Source organism: Geotrypetes seraphini, chromosome 3 (genome assembly GCF_902459505.1).
Source record: "Geotrypetes seraphini chromosome 3, aGeoSer1.1, whole genome shotgun sequence".
Lineage (NCBI taxonomy): Eukaryota > Metazoa > Chordata > Amphibia > Gymnophiona > Dermophiidae > Geotrypetes > Geotrypetes seraphini.
Genome location: NC_047086.1, coordinates 65,008,576 through 65,030,962, shown reverse-complemented (window position 1 = coordinate 65,030,962; position 22,387 = coordinate 65,008,576). Strand labels below are relative to the sequence as shown.

General features: G+C 44.3%; 2 protein-coding genes across 3 annotated transcripts in view; one reads left to right on the top strand and one right to left on the bottom strand.

Moving 5' to 3' along the window:
- The window catches only part of DST (dystonin), an 883,569-nt gene extending 873,434 nt beyond the window's left edge, over positions 1 to 10,135 (bottom strand). Inside the window, exons 1-2 of one of the 2 annotated variants that reach the window (XM_033936420.1) lie at positions 9,504 to 10,135; positions 9,007 to 9,041 (exon numbers count right to left, since the gene is read on the bottom strand). In XM_033936420.1, coding sequence (XP_033792311.1) covers positions 9,007 to 9,041; positions 9,504 to 9,684 — 216 coding nt within the window. In that variant the 5' untranslated portion in view covers positions 9,685 to 10,135. The remainder of the gene's footprint in view (positions 1 to 9,006; positions 9,042 to 9,503) is intronic. The other variant, XM_033936427.1, reaches the window with a different exon arrangement.
- Positions 10,136 to 10,182: 47 nt separating this feature from the next.
- BEND6 (BEN domain containing 6) overlaps positions 10,183 to 22,387 on the top strand; it is a 76,843-nt gene continuing 64,638 nt past the window's right edge. Inside the window, exon 1 of the mRNA XM_033936435.1 lies at positions 10,183 to 10,409. The gene's annotated coding sequence lies outside the window, so the exon portion shown is untranslated. The remainder of the gene's footprint in view (positions 10,410 to 22,387) is intronic.

The following is a 22,387-nucleotide window of genomic DNA, read 5'->3' as shown; positions in this document are numbered from 1 at the left end:
ACCCGAAGGTCTGTCCTCCCCCTGAAGGCCTACACCCCCCCTGAAGGCCTGCACCCCCCCGAAGGACTTTACCTCCCACCCGAAGGTCTGTCCCCCTCTGAAGGCCTACACCCCACCCCTGAAGGCCTGCACCCTCCCCGAAGGCCTGCACCCTCCCCGAAGGCCTGCACCCTCCCCGAATGCCTGCACCCACCCCGAATGCCTGCACCCCCTCCCCCGAAGGCCTACACCCCCCCTGAAGGTCTGTACCTCCTGAAGGCCTGCACCCACCCCGAAGGCCTGCACCCCCCCCCTGGAGGCCTGCACCCTCCCCTGAAGGTCTGTACCTCCTGAAGGCCTGCACCCCCCTGAAGGCCTGCACCCCCCCGAAGGTCTGCACCACCCCACCCGAAGATCTGTCCCCCCCCTGAAAGCCTACACCCCCCCGAAGGTCTTTACCTCCCACCCAAAGGTCTGTCCCCCCCTAAAGGCCTACACCCCCCCAAAGGCCTGCACCCCCCCCCGAAGGAGGCCTACACCCCCCCCTTAAGGCCTACACCTCCCTCTTAAGGCCTACACCCCACCCCTTAAGGCCTACACCCCCCATCTAGTACTGTCTAATGCAATTAGGTACGGGTCAGGAGGCCAGAGGGGAAGCAGGACATTGCAGCAATTCCCAACTGACCCTCCCCCCTCGCCCTCTAAAGCAGGAGCCGGCTAGCAAGAGGAAGTTGCTGATCCTGCTTTAGGGGGGGGAGGGTCAGTTGATGATTCGGGAGGCCGATTTTGGGGTTTTTAAAAAATTGATTCGGTTCTGAAAAAAAAAATAACAATAAAACCACCGCCAAGCAGTCCAGCGATACTCACCCTCAGTTCCTGCCTTAATTGCAGTGTCCCACGCGGCTCGGGCTCCCTTTCTTGCTTCCACCCAGCCGGAAACCGGAAGTTGCTGACCAAGCTCCGATGGCGACGGGGTGTGTGGCCGTGGGGGAATGGAAGTTAAGAGAGAGGGCTCAGGCAGGATCACTTCGGGGATTCGCAGAAGCCTTGGAGTCGAGCCATAGCAGGGAAGTTCCCGGGCCATGACTCCAAGGCTCGAGCACCCCTAATGAGCTGGCACCCGGGGCGGCCCGTCCCCCCCGCTTCCCCCCCTAGGTACGCCACTGCTTGTGAGAACATGGTAACAGAAGCTGTGCACACGTCAGTTGAATGGAATTATACTCGTATGTGTCACACATCAGTACACCTGCTGAATTCAGGTTGTGAATACTTTTACCTAAAGGACTAACACAAATTTCACACACTGTCTTCGATGCTCTTTTGCACTTCCAACTTAATCAGCCCTTCATAAGAGGTACTTGTTTTCCTTCTGATTTTTAACCATCTTGTCTGATTTTGCAGTAACAGTCTGACACCAACGGTCGCAAACCATTTGGAACACAGTATACCTACAAGCTGAGTCTGGCCAGTAGGTGTCACTGCTCTGCTAGGATTGCGATTCCCTCTGAGCAGATGTCAGCAGCATCCCAAGTCCCGCTGACCCAAGAAAAAGGAATCAAATTCAGAAACTGAATCAGATTGAGACAGCTCAAGGGTGTCTGGTTTCCTAGGCAAATCTTCAGTCAAGCACTCCCATCCCCCCAAGAAGGTTCAATGCCTTACTCCCAACCCCTCCCAATAGTTCAACATCTCTCTTTCCCTCCCTACCAGCCAGTGACCAGCATCTCCTCTTCCCTTTTCTACCCTCATTCCCAGATGTACAGGAAATTTTTATTTATTTATTTTGATTTATATCCTGTCCTCCCAGAAAGCTCAGGACGGGTTACAGAAGAGCATACATAGTTTCAAAGACAGAAGGGAACCTATCTACAACTCATGGGACTTACTTAGGTTTAAAAAAAAAGGAGATATACACAGTGAGGAAACAAATGGGACCTATCTATAACCCAGGGAATTACATAGTTTCTATGGGCAGTGGGAACCCAATTCATAGGAACATATCCAGCATCTTCCCTTCCCTTCTCTATACCAAAGTCCTCCCCCCCTCCCCCGCCTTTCCCTTCTCCTCCTACTAGCCTGCTCTCACTGCCACTCTACTTTCATCCTTCTTCAGAGCACTAACGGACATCAGGAAAAAAACAGCATGGTGGTAGGACTTTGACACTTCATATAATCAAGGCCTGCCAATGCTAGATAGACCATACTGCAAACTTCTTGTTGGAGGGGACAGGCCTTGATTGTGTATGGGTGCTCAATGGCTTGCTGGTGCACTGACAGTGGCCTGCTGCTCTGTTGCTGCTATGCCCTCGCTCGTCAGTTGTGCGGACTCGCTTATAATGGAATATCGTCTATAGCGGACAAGGTCCGCTGGTCCCGGCCTTGCGCCTTTACGAACATGCCGAAAAGCACCACATATAGCGGACTCGCATATAATGGAATTTCACATATAAAACGGACAAACAATTTGGTCCCCAGAGACGTTTTTAGCTGTAGTTTTGTACAGCTATAAGGGACATGCATGCTCCACCTACAAGGTGCGTGGTATGCCGGTGATATCCAGTGCAGATACGTCACGCTCTAAAAATAGGCCTGGCATAACAGCAGGAAACACTGATTGGTCTATGTGGCTGTTCATTACCAGGCATGCTGTACGTTGGCAGACGACGCTGACAGCTGGAAGGATGCAGTAAGCAATGAGATCATAATGCTTTAGAACAGGGGTGTCCAACCTTTTGGCTTCGCTGGGCCACATTGGCCCAAAAAAAAATGTTTCTGGGACTGCACAAACATGCAAACACTGCAGCAAGACAGAGGAAGGAGTCGGTAAGACGGTAAACACCCGGGGCCAGCAGAGGAAAACACTGCATCGCCCTCAACCGTGGCCGCACAAACTACTTCACTGGGCCGCATGAGGCCCTCAGGCCGCAGGTTGGACACTCCTGCTTTAGAACATCTTTTAGTGTAGAGTATTAGAATGCAACTCTGGATATAATGGACTTTTTGCCAGGTCCCTTAACGTACATTATAATGGGATTATACTGTATCTTTATTTTGCAATGCACAGTGCTTCTGATTAAACAAAGAAATAAAGATAATTAATCATCTTTCCCACAATACAGTGGTGCCTCACACAACGAACTTAATTGGTTCCAGGAGCAAGTTTGTTATGCGAAAAGTTCGTTATGTGAAACGCGTTTTCCCTTAACAATACATGTTAAAAAAAATAATTCATTCTGTAGCATAAAATATGCTAAGATGACATAAAAAAAGATAAATTTTTGGTTATTATTTTTATTTAGATACATCTAAAAACATAATTGTTTTTTAAAACAACACACATTTTTTAAATTTAAAGACAGACTAAGTAGAGTCTAATTTTACAGTGAGAGAGGGCAGAGTCTCAGCGGCAAAAACTGGGACTGTTCATTTTTTTTTTTTCTAGCATCGGGGAAGCGGCGAGAGTAGCTCCGCCCCCCCCAACGCATCAGCAGTAGGCGCCAGGCCCCTGCGAGCCGACGGTCCGCCACTGCACAGGGAGCCAGGCGGAGAGAGGGCAGTTAAGCGCAGTGCCTGCGCGGAAGGATGCAGCTCGGGCGACTTCGTTGTGTGAAACGAAGTTCGTTGTAGGAAGCAAGACATGAAGTTCGTTGTGCGCAGCGTTCGCTGTGCGAGGCGTTCGTTATGCGAGGCACCACTGTATTTGTAAAACTAATCCAGAGAATCCTCTGTACTGAAATCACCAGATCAAAATGTGGCAAAAGCTAATACTTTGAGCAGGACTTTAGACTTACCAATCATCCCAGTGTTCGAGCTCAGGAGAGGAGCAAATTCTGTAGTAGTTTATATCCTGACAGAAGAGGTGAGGGAGTGACAAGATGCCAAAGTATCTCAATTCATTACATTAGGCAGTTAATGTACAGCATATGAATTTAACAATCTTTACACATTTATTTCCTGCTAGTTATATTACATTACAACAGTGACGTCTATTCCGCCAGTATCTTGCAGTTCTAGGCGGATAACAAAAGAAGATAACTGGGCATTTCCAGGAAAATTACAAATTAGAGTGCTGTTTACATGGTTGAGACTTTGAAGGGAAATTTACAAGAGTTAAAAATGAGACAAGAGGTCTACATTATTTATAGAGATACTTTGACCACTTCATGACTAAGACAGCAAACAGAATTCGTCAGATCCAGAGATGCCGTGAATGTCTGCCTGTGTCTTTAAAGTGGCATGCAGTACCCACGACTTCGACTTAGGGGTCCTTTTCTCAAGCTGCGGTAGGGGTTTAATGCACGTAATACCACGCGTTAAACCGCCTGCCGCGCTAGCCGCTAACGTCTGCATTGAGCAGGCGTTAGTTTTTTAAGCCGGCCGCGGGGGTTAGCGCGTGATGAAATGTCCGATGCGCTAACCCCCCTAGAGCGGCTTGATAAAAGGACCCCTTAGTTAAGGAAAATGCAATCTTTCTGAAACTAGGGATTGACAAATCTTTTTGTTGTCGTTGTTGTTGCCTATAGAAGATTTATCCAAAGTATACAAGCTCAGGGTCAGCTCTACCACGAGGGAGACCATATACCCATCTAGGCTGGCACAAAACTAGGGGCAATGCCAACTCAGCAGCCCTACAGCAGACGAAGGGCAGCAAGCACTGGGCCGTGCAAAGATACATGCCCCGCCCCCTGCCATGAGCTGCCAGGGAGGGGAGAAGGAGAGCACACAGCTGAAGATTTATCCAGGGCATCAGATATCCTTGAGGGTTGAGCCATCCTTGTGTAAGTTTAGGAAAGGCCTTGGTCCTTATGCTTCGTCTTTCCAGGTGAGGTGAGCCAGCATTGACATGGAAGAGCTCAGCGAACCTACAGTGCCTGGCCAAAAGATGTACATCTCATACTCCTGCATTCCCTGAACCCTGCTCTGGCCGTCGCCTACAGCTTCTCAACAAGCTTAGCAGATTAGAAGGGCATCAAAGAGGTCTTAACCCCCCCCCCAAAAAAAAAAAACCATGCTTTACAAACTGGTGCACTGATTTGCAGTGTACATTCTTCAGTTCAAAAAGTTTTATTTATGTAATATGAAGAAAACAACATGTAAATACAATGAGGAGCATACAACTACAGAAATTAAGGAATTGTTTTGATTTTAATAAACCTGAACATACAAATTGGCAGCGTACATTCTTAATGCACAGCCAATTACATTGTTCCCACAGAGAGAAGAGCAAGTGGGAGACCAGCAAAACGTAGCAGGAAAACATCAGTTGTTTGGGGGGAAAGATACAACTCACTCCAACCTGAGCTTTTAAATGGAGCTTCCAGTTCAACTCAGTTACCAGACAAATTAAAAAAGTATTTCAAGTTATTCAGCTTTTCCAATGTATTGAAAACATCTTTTAGAGAAAAGCTTTGGACTGAGTTACATACTGGCTGAGTTCATGACAATGTATAAAGATGCTCAACAATATATTAGTTTATTTATCTTATTTTTTTTTTTTTTATAGATGCTTCAATGTATTAGTTGATTACATTCTTTTGTTGTGAACCACCTTAAAACTTGCTGTGGTAAGACTTGTATGAGAGGCTGCTGAAAAGTTCTCAGCCCATCCAACAAAGCTGGGGGCAGACTCCAACGAGGGCTATACACTTAGTCCAGTGGTATTCCACTTTTTTTCTTCCATCAGAAAAATTCAGAATGAAAAAAAAAACTGGAAAATTGCTGGACTAAGTGTATAATAATAATAATAACAGTTTATATACCACAGGACCGTGAAGTTCTATGAGGTTTACAATGAATTAGAAAGATTCTATGAATTACAATGAATTAGAAAGATTCTATGAATTACAATGAATTAGAAAGATTCAATGCGGTTTACAATGAATTAGAAGATTCTACAAATTGAATGGAACATTCATAGCTAGAGATTAGTGGTTGACAGTTTACGGGATCGGATTTGGGGAGTGAAATTGTGATGGGGTCGACTGTGCAGATTCGTTACCTAGGTACTTCAAGAACAGGTATGTTTTTAGATGTTTCCTAAATTCACCATAGTTATTTGCGTGTATAATTAGTTTTTCCAGGTCTTTGCCCCATGTGGCTGCTTGATACGATAGAAGTTGTTGATGGTTTAATAGCCCTCTATGGAGACTATCCCAGCTTTGTTGGTTGGGCTGAGAACTTATTATTTGCCCCTTGTAGTGGTATATTACATTAACAAATCAAATCAAACTGATGATCCTCTTGGAGCTTATGGCTAGCTGCCAATGCAGGATAATACTCCTTTGAAATATGCACAGTCACAGCTTGCACTTGCCTGTATAATATGCTAACTACTTCTGTGGGTTCTCTATACAGAAAATCATTATATATCAAACTAATCAAACCTCCTAGAGATCATTTTCCTGCAGCTGGTAGCAGTCAGATTCTTCTGTAGCACATGTTTCTGGCAACACTGGGTGTATAGAGAACCTACAGAAGTAGTTAGCTATCCGCTATAATAATTCCCTTAGCGCGCATGCACACTTCAAACCTGGTGGCTCCGTGTATCTGTAGCTCCGTGGCCGGCAGAGAAATTGTATTGTAAAGCAGAGAAGTTGGTAAAATGTGCACGTGTACGTTCGATTTGCTGCGAGTGGCGGTTTACTTTACCCAGCAGCTGTTATTCTGTGCCAGTTGCCATTTCCAACACAATGTGTGATAAAAAATAAAATAAAAGGTAGGTGAGAGAAGGGGCACGATAATTGACATCCCCCTAACATCCCCAATAATCTCTCGACATCCTCCCGACATCTCCACACACAGAGAAGGACAAGGAGCCAAATAGACGGGACATTGACAGACTGACAGAAAAGATGGCTGTGAAAGACACACACAGAAGGACAGGGGGCCAAGGAGAGAGATTGAAAAAAAAAACAAAACAAACGCCAGATAGGAGAGAGAGAGACACATAGAAAAAAAGACAGACAGACAACAGCCAAGGAGACAGACAGCAAAAAAAGACAGACAGACATACAGCGGCCAAGGAGAGAGAGAGACAGAAAGACAGACAGACAGTGGCCAACAAGAGAGAGAGAGAGACAGAGACAGAAAGACACACAGACAGCAGCCAAGGTGAGAGAGAGAGAGAGAGAGACAGAGACAGAAAGACACACAGACAGCGGCCAAGGAGAGAGAGAGAAAGAGACAGAAGGAAAGACAGACACACAGACAGTGGTCAAGGAGTGACACAGAAAGAAAGAAAGACAGACAGCAGCCAAAGAGAGAGAGACAGACAGAAAGAAAGACAGACAGCAGCCAAAAAGAGAGAGACACACACAGAAAGAAAGACAGACAGCAGCCAAGGAGAGAGAAAGACAGAAAGAAAGACAAGACAGCAGCCAAGGAGAGAGAGAGAGACAGAAAGAAAGAAAGACAGACAAACACATCTATTCTAGCATCCGTTAATGTAATGGACTTAAAGACTAGTATAATATAGTTAGCTATATAATATAGCAAATAAGCTATATAGCTGTATAAAGTAATCCTGGAGATAGAAGGGGCTAAAGGGAAAAATTCCCTGTGGATACAATTTCCAGAAAGCCCAGCTTTAAGGCATCCAGATAAACAACACGGAGAGGGTCAAAGTATGTCATGGAATCAAGGATGGGCTAGAAGGGGCTTAGGTTGGTTTTGGGAGCCCACTGTTAAATTCTCTTAGGAAAACAAAAGAAGAGTCTCAAGCAAGCAGAACGGGTTATGGACTCCTAATGAGAAAATAGTAACATCACTGGTTGAACTCTGCTAAACTCTTAAAGAATCCTTTAGCCCACCAGGGCTTAATTCAGCAGCCTTTCGTTTCCCTTATCAAAGAGACGCCAAACTTGAGGACACTCCCCCCCCCCTCACACATACACAGTCACTTTATTCAAATCCTACTGCCATTTCTTGTGATCTCGTCTCGGACAACTTTCTTAACTCTCCATTGCCTCAGGTACAAAATTAGATTGTAACTTGGGGGGTGGGGGGTGAATACTGCATCTGAATGAAACTCACTTTGAGCTACTGCTGTTCTTATGATATAACAAATAAAGTTGTTGATAATGATGATACTGAAAATGGTGTGTTAAGTCCAAAACCCTCTTCCCTTTAAAAATCAAACCTCAGATCTCAATGAAGGCAGCCCAAGAGCAGAATACACCCTAGGGTTTAAAGCAGGGGTAGGGAACTCCAATTCTCGAGAGCCGTATTCCAATTGGGTTTTCAGGATTTCCCCAATGAATATGCATGAGATCTATTTGCATGCACTGCTTTCAATGCATATTCATTGGGGAAATCCTGAAAACCTGACTGGAATAAGGCTCTGGAGGACAGGAGTTCCCTACCCCTGGTTTAAAGTATAACTAGACCAGTGGTTCTCAACCCTGTCCTGGGGACCCCTCAGCCAGTCAGGTTTTCAAGATATCCCTAATGAATATGCATGAGAGAGATTTGCATATAATGGAAGTGACAGGTATGCAAATCTTTCTCATGCATATTCATTAGGGATATCTTGAAAATCTGACTGGCTGGGGGTCCCCAGGACAGGGTTGACACCACAGTTAGCCTGGTTCTTAGAGCAGTGCAGAAGCTTCAGGTACTTTTCTTTTTGGGGATTTTCCAGGCAAATAATCAAAATGATGAACTCACTCAGAAATGAACTGCAGGAGGGAACCAAACCCAATTATGTGAAATGCGCGCGTAAAGATCTAACTAGCACATGTTTTTTTTAGGCATTCATAGCTCATTCGTCCGTGCATTGCCTTTTTATAAGGCACTTACAAATCTGATTAGTAAAGTCACTGTGGCAGGACTGGCGACGCGGTTACTGCCCTTTTTGCGTTTGGTTTACGATTTTCCTTTAAATACTATAGCCACAAATGAGACTGTCGGGCAAAAAAGGCATGCCAAGGATTTTCGAAGGGATCAATAGAAATCACTTTTAGCTAAATGCACACAGTTCTACAGAACTTCTTTCCTGACCTTGAAATGATATATGGGAATACAAATTACCTCAGGTCGAAAGTGATGATAACGCATTACAGCATCTGTAACAAGAAAAAAAAATGAAAACAATTAAAAACACGGATTCTGTGTCTACTTGGTTCAACGTGTGGACGATTTGGGGGTTATTGACTTCTTAGACAGCCATGCACAAGTTATTTATATATATATAATAAATACAGTATCTGATTTTCTAAGAAAATCCCTGCAAAGCACCAGGCCCTTAAGCATGAATCCATCCACTAAGAAGTTCAGCGGAAAGTTTAGACGGCAGTTTTACCAAATGGGTCTTAAGGTGACTTTTCTTGCCCAGCTTTCCCGAAGGATGGGGGGTGGAGTGTCCCCCCCCCCCCCCCCCCGCGAACGTCTTGGAACATTCCCCGCTAGAATGTGCCCACGTAGAGATCTCGCTTCAAGATGCGAGCGATGCAGAAAACGAGGGTGACGCAGGCTATACAAACCGGCCCTCGCCCCCCCCCCCCACTCCATCAGCGGGCATCTCTTACCTCGGCTCCTCGAACGCCCGGCGAAGACGGTCCTGATGGGGTGCCGGGTTTTCTGGAGCTTGCGGTGCCAGCAGCAGAAGAATAAGATGGTCGCGACGGTGACCAGCAGCAGCAGGAGCAGGCAGAGGGCACACTGGATGCTGTAAGGTCGCAGCAGCACCAGGAACGCGGCGGCGATCATGGTGCCGGAGTCTTGGCAGCTCGCTTCACTGGGGCGGGGGGGACGGCGGCTGCCGGGAGCTGGGGAGCAGCATCACCGCTGGCCGCCGCGCGTGACTCAGCACCGGGGTGGGGGATGGGGGGACGGCCCGGGCAGACCGATCAGTGGGAGAGGGGAGAGAAGGGGTGCACGGGCGCGTGTGTCTGCGTATGAGACAGAGGGTGAGGGCACAGAGCGGCTTGGGAAAGAGAGAGGAGGGGAAATCCCTGGGAGTGTGTGGGAGACGAGAGGCTTGCAGCCCTGCCACTCAGTGAATCGGCGCAGCTCTGCAATGCCGCTGGCTCGGAGAGCGCCCCGAGCGATTTATGATTTCCATCCTCCGAACCGGCCACCCTGGGGGAGGGAGGAAGGGGCCGGCAAATTGCCCCAAACTTTGTGCCATCCTCTTGCGTCAAGGTGGGAAGCGGGGCGGAGCGATGGCCGGCCGGGGCGTGGTTTCTGATGACATCACGGACAGGCCCCGCCCCTCGGCTGCAGGAGGAGGCGGGGCCGCGGCTCGGCGATGGCTGCTGAGAAGCGGCGACGAGAGCGATGAGGAGAGGGAGGCAGAGCTGCGGCGGTGGGAAGGAGGACCTCGTCCCCCCCTTCCTCTTTTGTCTGTCGCTGCTGCGTTCAGGGGATCCTTCGGCGGAGGGAAGGGGAAGAGAACCCCAGGCCCCCGGGGTGTTGCTGCAATGCACGAAGAGGTAAAGAAAGGAGGGTGGGGAGAGAAGCTTTTTTGGTGTCTGCTCATCCACTGCCCAGGAGGAGGAGGAGGAGGAGGAGGAGGAGGAGGAGGGGGGGGGGGAGATCCTGATGGCTGTAACGCGCAGAAACGGGGCGAGGGTGTCAGAAGTGTTATTTCCCAAAGTTTATGCTGGAGCCTCACCTTTCCTTGAAAACATCCTCCTTCCAGTGGCATGGGGGGGGGGGGGGTGATGCATTTAATTCTCTACTTTCCAACTTTTTTAAATCTGCGCATGTGGAACAACCCTTGCACTGGAATAAGAAGGTGGGTGGGTTAGTGATGGTTGTTGGTTTATTTGTTTTGCTTTTGGGATTAGGGTGTTTTTTTTTTTTTGGGGGGGGGGGTGTATATTTTTCCAACTATAATCCCATTCAGGCTGGTGACCTTGGAAAAGTGCTGTTGTTTTTTTGTCTGTTTGAAGGATTCCTGAGTGTAGGAAACAATGTGCCTCATTGTGTTCCAGGCACGTTTCCGAGCTGGTTTTCCTGTGCAGGAAACAGGGAGCTCCATTGTGAAAAATGCTAATATCACTGATTTCTCTCGGGTTCCTGTAGGATCCTGCAGCTGCCTCAGCACTTTGGGTGGTTTGTTTGTTTTTTTTTTCCACCGATCTAGCAAATCATTTTATGATACCAGCTGCACTTCAACATGTCTATGAGTTTTCCACATTTCTAGCCACTTCTACTGTCTCAGGTGTATTAACAGTCATTTTTGGTTACTTTGCCTTACAGTAAGATATATTGAAGTTGAGAGCAGTTTGCTGTAAAATACTTTTGTGGATAGTATTATTATAATTTGGACACACACAACACTGCAATTATTGACCATCAGATGCCCAATAATTGCAGAATTGTGTGTCCAAATTATAACAATACTATCCACAAAAGTGGGACAGAAATGCACTGAAGGGTGCAATTGCTTAGAAAGGCTGTATGGTGGCCACCTAATATAGAAAATATGATCACAGAAATATATGCTGCAGCAAATCATAGAATGCTAAAGATGTGATGAGAGTTAAGAAAGCGGCTTGTTTTCCAACTGCCGTTCAGAGCAAACGTTTATGTGAGAAAAAATAGGCTCCTATAGAAATAATTTTTATGTAAAAGGAGTGGGGCATCGGAAGGAACCAAAGGACGAATGTTACCTAGAAACTGAATGGACAGAGTCTCTCTCTTTTAGAAAAGATAAGAAATGCTGAGATTCAACATATTCAGGGTAACCATAAGAACTTTTCTTTTGGTAGACACCTGATAACTTCTGTCTAAAAGATGCTTTAAAAATGCCCACCTCTGGCTAAGTCGGTTGTGTTTTGGAGTCATGCTGTATAGTCTGTTTATGGCTAAAAAAATGTTGCTTTTGGTTAATCATTATGCTATAAAATATATTAAGTGAATAAACAATTTATCTACTGGTACTTCTTTGGTTAGATTTGTTTGTAAGTTGGGTAAAATAAAAAATGTCCTTTTCAGAGTGTTAACATTTTTTTAATTTAGTGTATATATGTTGTTTGGTTTTTGTTTTTTTTTTGGGGGGGGGGTGTAACCTTACAGTTTTAAATGCAGCTGACTTTAGAGCACAGACTTTAGAGCACAAAATCTTCAAGATCCTGGGGCTGCCAGTCTTATCAGGTTGCACTGCATTGTGGGATGCAAGCCTGAAGTGTTCCTATTACCGCAGTACACTGCAGTAAAACCTTCTGCTGGAATGCAGATTCAGTGGAGTGAAGTGAGACGCCCTGCTGGCACTGCAGTAACCTCTGCCAGGGGTGGTATGATCTCCACTCTACTGCAGTATTCCACATTCCCTAGGCAAACATTGAGTGCTGCATCCCCTAAAGCTTTTCTCCAACTTAGAGAATCAGAGGGATTTTGTTTTTGCAACCCATTGACTGCAAAAACCTGCTAAGAACTTTTAAGGAGATTTTACAAAGCAGCTTATCAGCTTTGTGGTTGGGTGCTGTGAAAAAAAAAATGCTTTCTCATAATCCACATAAGCAGTAATGAGACGTCGCTGTACTGCAGATAACCTCTGATATTAAAAAAGTTTCAATGTCAAATCTATGAACTATTAAGAGATTCTCAATGGGTTTATATTATCATCAGTAGCATAAATGTAGCTGTGTAATATATTTTCATAAAATTGTGTGGAGTTTGTGCACCTTAGTGTTTTAGAGTTTGTTACCCATTTAATCCAAAAACAGACCCAACACTAAATGCTCCTTTTACTAAGGTGCGTTAGCGTTTTTAGCGCACGCAGGATATTACCGTGCGCTATGCGGCTAGAACTAACGCCAGCTCAATGCTGGCATTGGCATGTAGCGCGCGCTTTTCCGTGCGTTAATGCCCTGACGCAGCTTCGTAAAAGGAGCCCTAAGAGACTCTTCTTACTGCATGGTGGCACCCATGCTCCTACTCGTTGTTTAAAACCATAGGGTTGGAGAACCAGGCAGGATAATAGGCAGCAGGTTAGAGGCGGGGCCAGCAGTGACAGCTAACATATGGGTTGGTACTGTGTGCTTGCTGTAACAACTACCACTAGCAAGGCTGCATTTACTACTACCTCAGGAGGAGGCAGTAAGGGTAGCCATGCTAGTGGCAATGTGGCCACAACCTTAACCCGAATTGGCTCGCATGTGGGATCTCTTAGAGAGAGGAAGAGATAATGGTTACTGCGGATGGGCATACTAGATGGACCATTCGGCCTTTATCTGCCATCATGTTTCTATGTGCTCTGATTCCCCCCCCCTCCAATTCTAATCCCGTACCCCTCCTCCACAGATTGTTTCATGCTAATTCTCAAATCCCCTAATGTTATCACCCAATCCTCCCACATAGTATAGGCCGGGGGTCGGCAACCTGCGGCTCCAGAGCCGCATGCGGCTCTTTTCCACCTTTGCTGCGGCTCCGGTAGTGTGTCAGCAGGCATGCAGCTTAAGTCCGGCGTCGCGGCGGGAAATAGCCATGCTGAGCAGTGAGCTCAGCACATACACAGATGAAAGCCTTGCTTGCTGATTGGTCCGGCGGCCCCGCCCCGCCGGACCAATCAGCAAGCAAGGCTTTCATCTGTGTAGTGCTGAGCTCACTGCTCAGCATGGCTATTTCCCGCCGCGACGCTGGACTTGTAAGGTGCCTGAAAAAGAAATCATCCTGGCCGGGGTCGGTGTCATACTCCGGAGATCTACAGCCTTCCTATCTCCCTCTCCCTTCTACCTGCTTCCGGCCACATCCCCTGCTCCGCGGCTCTCTTCGGCAACTCAGCAGCAGCTTCTGACGTCGGGGCCTACCCTCTGCGAGTCCCGCTTGTTTCAACTTCCTTTTTCCACAAAGGCGGGACTCGTAGAGGGAAGGCCTCGATGTCGGCAGCTTGTCTTGATCACCGCTGCTGACGAGTTGCTGAAGAGAGCCGCGGAGCAGGGGGGTGTTGCCAGGTGCAGGTAGAAGGGAGAGGGCCAGATGCAGGACTCGTGGGTGAGGGAGCAGAAGAGAGAGAGAAAGAGAGAGGGGAGGGAAACAAAAGGAAATATTTCATACTGGGCTGGGCCGGAGTGGAGGGAGGGTGGAAAGATTCTAGCTACAGGGTGCAGTAACAAAGGAAAAGGGGGGAAAGCTGAAAATGGAGATAGTGACACAAAGAAGAGAAAGGGTAAGCAGGACCTACTGAATAAGGATAGAGATACAGAGGGGACATGAAGAGGAGGTGAAATAGAGACATAGAAGTAATGCTGAAAAAGTGTGTGGGGGGAGATAAAGACATTGAAAGGGCAAATGGTGAACATGGCGTAAAGATAAGGACAGAGACAAATGAAGATTCTGAAAAAGTGGTGAGATAGGGATATAGATGAGATGGACACAAAGAAGGGTGATGCTGGAAAATAGGTGGAATGGTAATTCTGACAGACACAGAAGGGAAATGCTGGATCAAGGAGAGATGGGGCTCAGGCTGGATGGAATGAGGAGAAATGCCTTGTTGGCCCGGAACTTCCTCTCCTACGTCAGAATTGACGTCAGGGAGCGGAATGCTGGTCAGCGCAACACTTCTGCAGGGAAAGCTTGGGACGGCGGTGGCTTGGGGGCTGTTCCCCGATTGCGGTGGCAGCAAACCGAGTGGCTTGGGGGACGGCACGGAGACAGAAAGAAGGGGGAACAGGGAGACAGAAAGAAAAAGTTGGGGGAGAGAATGAGGTCTGGAGGAGAGGAAACATACAGGAGGCTGAAAGAAAGGAAGAAAGATTGGATGCACAGTCAGAAGAAGAAAGTGCAACCAGAGACTCATGAAATCACCAAATAGCAAAGGTAGGAAAAATGATTTTATTTTCAATTTAGTGATCCTGTATATAGCATTAAGATAAGAAACAATATATGCAGTGTTAGATTTGTTTTATAATGGTTTTGCGGCTCCAAGTTTTTTTTTCTTTTCGAAAACGGGTCCAAGTGGCTCTTTATGTCTTAAAGGTTGCAGACCCCTGGTATAGGCTCTAGCACCTCTCTCACAGCTCCCTCTCCCTCTTGGACATACCCTGAGGTAAGGCATAGTGGTCAAGTGACAAGGAGTAGGGGTAGTCCTCCCTCCACTTCTGCTCCAGCTGATACTGAGATCAAAGTGGCATTATGAGGTCCATGTTGGGATTAGGGGATTTTATCTTTATTCAAAATTTGATGTATCACCAAACTATGGCACAGCCAAATCTAAATAATTCTTAGTAAATATGTCCCATTGCATAAAATAGAACCGGAAGTAAATAATGTATGTTAATGTTTAGTAGTGTGTGTTAGTAAATCTAGCTCCTGGTAAATTAAATAATAATGAAAAATAGTAGGGACAAAAAGATGACTTCTATCCTGGGTATGGTATCAAAAAGGTCCAGTTTATTATAACATCCTATGTGGATAAACAACCCGATACAGTACTATGTTTTGGCCAGATCACCTTCAGGGGGACTAAAGTCCAAAATGATGTGGAAATGAATGTATCCAGGTAAAACCGTAAATGCCAATACTGGTTCGCCAAAAAAACCCTAAAAACCCCAACCCTTCAACTGCCATCCTCAAAAGGATGCTTTTTCATTTTTCTGCAAATGCACATAAAGTCGTCGTTTTGTTCTTCACCCCCTTGTTGAAATTAAATAATAAAAGATGAATCAAAGGGACAACAAACCGTCCAGGAAACAAAATAAAAAGAATATATTTTTAAAAAGGATCAGAAAATTGAGAATTTTTTGACTGGGGTATGTTGATAGGCAGCCACTGCTGATCAGCGCTTTTATCTTTAACCCTTTAATTGGCAGATGGTGAAAACGGTTGCTTTACGTAACTTGATGTTGAACAAAAGCAACTGTGCCAAGTCGTAAGCATTTGGAGGTGCAGATCTCCCATAAGAGCCATAGAAAACGCATGTTGCTTCTGAGCAACAATGCCAAATAAAGGGTTAAATACCAGCTTCAGCATTCAAATGTCTGCAGAGTGAATTCTACAGAGAGAGGACGATGGAAGGCCCCATGATTTGTCCCAGTTAATCTTATGTTCATTTCATAATGCTTTTTGGTTGTAACCTTGTTAATAGTGACAAGAACTGAACTAGTATGACCACTGCTTCAGATAAAATTGACCAGTGCCATGAGAAGCTTTAAAAAGCAATATGGTTGGCATACTTAGAGAGTGAAGGGCTGGAACAAACTTGAAAATTCTATGAGCAGCCTGCTTGGATTGGCTACTGGGCCCTGCCACTGATCTCTGTTTTATGTAATAGCTCCATATAATTGGGAATCGGGGAAGAAAAAGGACAGAAGTGACCGCACTAATAAAACGTTACAATTCAGATGGCCTATATCTGATAGCTTGGGAAGGTAGCTATTGTCCTTATTAAGTCCTTTTCAGCTTGTTTCACTGTATTTGATGATCTCACTTTCAAATGCTATGCATCATCCTATAATTCTGATATACGGTAAATGCTCTGATTGTGAGGTCATTAAGGTAATGATTGTGCCTCTGAGAAATACTCGCCTATGAAGATGCCGCTCTGTTCATCTCTGTAATGTATTGTTTTCTGTCTGTTGCCAACCAGATCACCCTGCTGTTAATTTAAGAGATCCAAAACTAAGCATGTTATTAGTGATGATGGCATGTTATTAGTGATGCCAGGATTCTTACTCAAGCCACAGACTTAGGATTCAATGTTGATAAAGTAGTTGCAGAATATGGAGTTTCTTGTAGGTATGTGATCCAGCAGTGAGGCCGTGATGCTGCCAAGTCCCTGATCCCCTATTGTTTCTCTGTTAGTATTACATTTTATGAAAGTATTATATGAATTTTGGGATAACAGGGGAATAGTAAGGTAGATTTTAAATGATATAAAATGGAAACCAGGTGAATGTTTATCTCCCTAATTTGGCTGGCAAGCCTATTACTGCTGCTACTACTGTTATTTCTATAGCGCTGTCGGAATTACGCAGCCCTATACAGAGTCACAAAGAAGACAGTCCCTGCATGCAGGAGCTTACAGTCTAAACAGACAAGACAGACAAACAGGATGTCATGGATATAGTTAAGGGGAATGGTTCGTATGTTGGCTAGGTTGGTGGGCAGTGGGGAGTAGATAGAAAGCCTGGTTGTTTTTCAGAATGACAGTCACTTTTGATTGTTATTCAAATATTTCTCCAAATCTCGCTATTTGAATTGGAACCCCATCCAGTACATGTTTAAGAAGAACCAAGGCCTAGCCAAGATATGCATGTTATTGGGTTGATATGGCATTATTCTCTGCAAGAAGTGGTACCTGTCCACATATTGCTCTATTTTATTTTTATTTTTTTTACACTCTAATTTTAGCATTGTAAACCAACTGGATACTTGTCGATGGTCAGTATATCAAACTGTTTGGCAACTTGGAGCTCATAATGAACCAGATAAGATAATTAGTTCTGGGAAAGGCTGATGGCTATATAGAGCTGACCAACGAGGTACTCAAAAAGGTTCATAGTCAAATGCGCACAAGACAAATGCGTGAAGATAAGTTACGCTGAATTGTCTTAGTGCTCAATTGTCTGCATGCTTTCGTCTTGTGCACATTTGACTTGCCACCACTCAAAAATAGGGGATTTTCAGGGATAGAGCCAGTGGCGTAGTAAGGGGTGGGGTGGTGGTCCACCCCGGGCGCCATCATGGTGGGAGCGCTGGCACCCCTCCTCTCCACCCCTGCCTCTTCCCACTCCTCCTCCTGCCACAAGCTTCCCCCCCGCCACTCCCTTCCCAGTACCTCTAGATCACCGCCACAAGTAACAACTTCAATGTGCTCCTTGTGACAGCGTCGGCTCCCACTGATGTCACTTCCAGATGCCGCGCATAGGAAGTGATAGCCAGTGGCAGTACATGTATGGTTGAGGATTAACCTTATCTCTTGTTCCCCCGACCTTGAAAAAGAATTCCGAAACGCGTCGGAAAGGGGAACCGATAAGGATTTAAGTTAAGTGATGCACTTTTAAACCTTTTTCTATATACAAGCTATTTAAGCTATAATAAGTTATATTGATGTGAAAGTAGGAAAAAATCTTTAAAAAAAGAAAAAAATCTTTAAAAACATATATTTCTAGAAATCATATTGAGTACTTTCCATGTATTGGGAATGATGAAGAATTCCAACACCACTGACTCGTTTTGAGAAAGTGGAATCAGAATTCCCATTGGATTGTATAAGGTGTTTTGAGCATAACTATTATTGAGGCTATCTTTTTACAACTTGAAGTGAGTCATAATAGTTTGGTAGATGGCGCATAGGAAGTGACATCAGAGGGAGAGGATGAGGTCATGAGGAGCATGTTGAAGTTGTCGGTCATAGAGCAGACCTGGATCAATGAGAGAGAAGGCCAGATGTGAGCATTCTCTCCTTCCCCCCCCCCTGGAAGAATGCATCATCAGCTTGCCTTAGGACACAAGAATGTGAGATTTTGGGATTTTTCCATTCAGATAGATGTGTGGTTTAAGATTATATAATAGTAATTTAAATAATCACAGCTATTATATAAAAATTAAATCGTACATAAATAATATCCTTATTAGAAATGTGAAGTGCTCAGACCTTAAAACCTGTGTTTTAAGTGTTATCACCAAAACGAGGTTAACAAGGGGACCATCATTGCCTTCACAGTCCCCTAACCACCTGTAGTTGACAAAAAAGGAAGATGTACTTATCTTTGCCAGGTGGTAGTTGGTAATGTTAATCCTCGTTCAAATCAACTTGAACCTTGTGATGTGACGTTAAAACATTTCTCTATTATCTCTGTTTGTACCGTTCAGCCTATGGTCCCTGTCCCCCCGACCTAGGTTTCGTCTCTTCGTCAGGGAGGGACATTAGTGCTATTACTGGCTCACTAGGACTGGACCGGACCAAAGTGGCCACTTTAGTCCGGTCCAGTCCTAGTGAGCCAGTAATAGCACTAATGTCCCTCCCTGACGAAGAGACGAAACCTAGGTCAGGGGGACAGGGACCATAGGCTGAACGATAAAAACAGAGATAATAGAGAAATGTTTTAACGTCACATCACAAGGTTCAAGTTGATTTGAACGAGGATTAACATTACCAACTACCACCTGGCAAAGATAAGTACATCTTCCTTTTTTGTCAACTACAGGTGGTTAGGGGACTGTGAAGGCAATGATGGTCCCCTTGTTAACCTCGTTTTGGTGATAACACTAAAAACACAGGTTTTAAGGTCTGAGCACTTCACATTTCTAATAAGGATATTATTTATGTACGATTTAATTTTTATATAATAGCTGTGATTATTTAAATTACTATTGATCTTCATCACAGAGTTAAATTATTTATTCCTCCAGATATAAGTTTTTTTAAGATTATATAAGGCACATAGAGGATTAGGGAGACTTCCTCCTTTCATTTGAGGGAGAAGGTTGCCGTGATGCTTGAAGCCCAGCCTAAGAAAGACACTTGGGTGCTATATTTTTCATTTTTAAGTTAATCCTATAGCTGAAGGTTATCAAGAATATAATCTGAGGAACTTGTGTTATTCTTAAAATATATGATTACTTATTAATGGAATAAAAGAGAGAGAGTTTAGGAGAACTGAGGTCTTCTTTTACTAAGCCGTGATCGAGGTTTTTACTGCGGCCCAGGGCACCAAATGCTCCAACACTGCTCCGACGCTCATAGGAAGTCTATGAGTATAGGAGCAGCGTCGAAGCATTTAGCACTCTTAGCCATGGTAGAAACCTCTATTGCAGCTTAGTAAAAGGTGGGGGTTATATATTTGACAAGTCTGTTTGGAAATATAGTTGTTTGCCATCCAGTTACACATTAATCATTTGTACTATAATTTTTCACTGTAATTTTCATGACATTAATTCCTTCAAAATAAATATCATCTTTAATTTCAAGCTGTGCTTCTGTGAGTATTATTGCCTCTGGGATAATGCGGAGGGGCATTTTCGATAGGACGTCTAAGTTTGAATTTGGACATTTTGGGAAAGGTGTCTAGAAATCCAGTAGAGAAAATGTCCATTCTCAAAACAGCAAGATTTATCTTTTTTTTTTTTTTTTTTTTTTTTTTATGACCTATGTAGACATTTTAGTCCTTAGTATGTCTATCTATTTTGGCCATTCTCAAATATAAAGATATCCACATGAAAAAAGCACAAAAGCAAGTTTTTTGGATGTTCAGTCAGCCAGCATCCTTAGCAAACTGTTCACAGACAGCTGAGCATTTCTAAGTACAGCAGATAGGCACTCTAAGAATTACTGCAGAGAATGTCGTATTAAAGGTACCAGGTACAGATGTCGCTTTAATATGTTTCTATTGTATGGTGAGTCCTCCAAAACCCACCCAAAACTTACTGTACTCACCTGTACAGCAAAACAATAGCCCTTATGCCTGAAGGTATCATCTTAATGTAGGTACAGTAGATTTTGGAGGGCTCACCATACAATAGAAGCAAGTTAAAGTGACATCTCTACCTGGAACTTTTAATGTGAAATTCTGCTTTCTCAGCTCAAATGTCTGTGCTTACATGTGAAGCTGGAGGAGTGGGTGCTAAAAAGTTCTCAGCCCAACCAAGAAGAGAATGACATGGATATGGTTCAATCAATGATCTGAAATAATTGACAAAAACATAGAATTTCATTTCTGCAAATTGGCACTACACAAATTAAGACTCTGCAGCTACAGTGGCAAAATAACGCTCAGAAGTTAGGAAGTTGGTTGCTTGGGCTGAGAACTTTTCAGCACCCCCTTGTAATAAAGGCTAGAATGTACTGGGTTTTTTTCACATCGTTGGGTGGTGGGAGGGGATCGTTGACCACTGGGGGAGGGGGTCATGCCTTAATCCCTTCAGTGGTCATCTGAACAGTTTGGGCACCTTTTTAATATTTAGATGCTTTTAAAACAGGTCTAGCTCACTATTAGAATTCGGTATGCCATATTTTTAAGATGGAAAGAGCAATTGCAATACAGAAAGGGAATTATAATAATTTTATAAAGATCTGGGGGCCATTGGAACGATATTGTAAGGAGTAAACATCATTTTCCTTGGATGAATATATGTACACATAGGGGAAGTGGGGGGGAGTTTTTCTGGAAATTTCACTATATTATGTGTTAATATTATATTTATGATATAATTGATTATAATATTTGAAAGAAGGTGGGTGGGACGGGATATAATTTTTATGTTTGTAGAATTATATGAGAATTACAAGTGTTATTGTTGTTACTAATGATATATTCCTGTACGCTTGCTGTAAGTTTTCAAAATGAATAAAGAATATTAAAAAAAACCCAAAAAACAGGTCTAGCTCCAGGCATCTAAAAAGAACCCCGGATGTTTTTTTAAAGGTTTGATTATCCCTGACGAGCATCCAAGACCTAAGCCCACCCAATAGAGGCCTCTGGAGACAAAATGACCAGAAAGACGTCTGGAAAGTCTGTTTTGAGAATGTCCACTTGGACGTTTTGACTAGTTAGATGTCCGAGTGCTGGTTGCTGTCTTTTGAACATTTATCTTTTTTGAAAATGAGCCCCATAGCTTAAGGAGGGAATTGAACAGATTAAGAGATAATAACCCTAACATCTCTACTACTTCAGGTTTCTGAAAGAAACCAGTCTGCTCTTGGAAATATACATAAAACATGAACAGAAAGTGTGGTGCGAAAAAGAAGCTTGTTACAACAATCCATGCAAATTGTCTTATTTACTAAAATGCAGGAAAAGGAATAAGTGCATATTTCAACTGGAAAGTCTGAGAGCATAAGAGTACAGCTTTCAGACGTCTGCTATTTGTCCTCTTACTTTGGCATATAAAAAAGGGGGGTACAATAACAAGGGGGGGGGGTTCTCTGGTTTAGGTTGGGTGTGGGAGGGGTAAAAAAAGGAAAATTGTTTCTATTGTTGACCTGTTTTGGCTGCTGTTCGTTGTTTTATGCTGTGGTAGAAAACTGGAATGCTCTTCCAGCAGTCCGCTCACGCGGCGGCCCCAAGGTCAAGACCAGTGCTCCAAATGAGTCTGGTCTCACCAGTTTAGCATGAACTTGTCCAACTTTGTCTTGAAACCCTGGAGGGTGTTGGACAAGTTCATGCTAAACTGGTGAGACCAGACTCATTTGGAGCACTGGTCTTGACCTTGGGGCCGCCGCGTGAGCGAACTGCTGGGCAGGATGGACTGACCATTGGTCTGACCTAGCAGCGGCAATTCTTATGTACACTAAGTGCAAATTTCGAATTTCATGCTTCTAGTCAAAATCAATGCCCAAAAACTAGAAATGATAAAGTGTGCAAAACTATTGTGTAAATAATTTTTCCTGTAGCTAATTTTCTTCAATTAGAAGATAAACAACACCCTATTCCATGTTATGAAGTTTAACTAAATGGCTATGGAGGTGGTGGAGACAAAGGCAGTATGAAGAATGTGCAGCTGATGTGTGGACTAGGTAGGT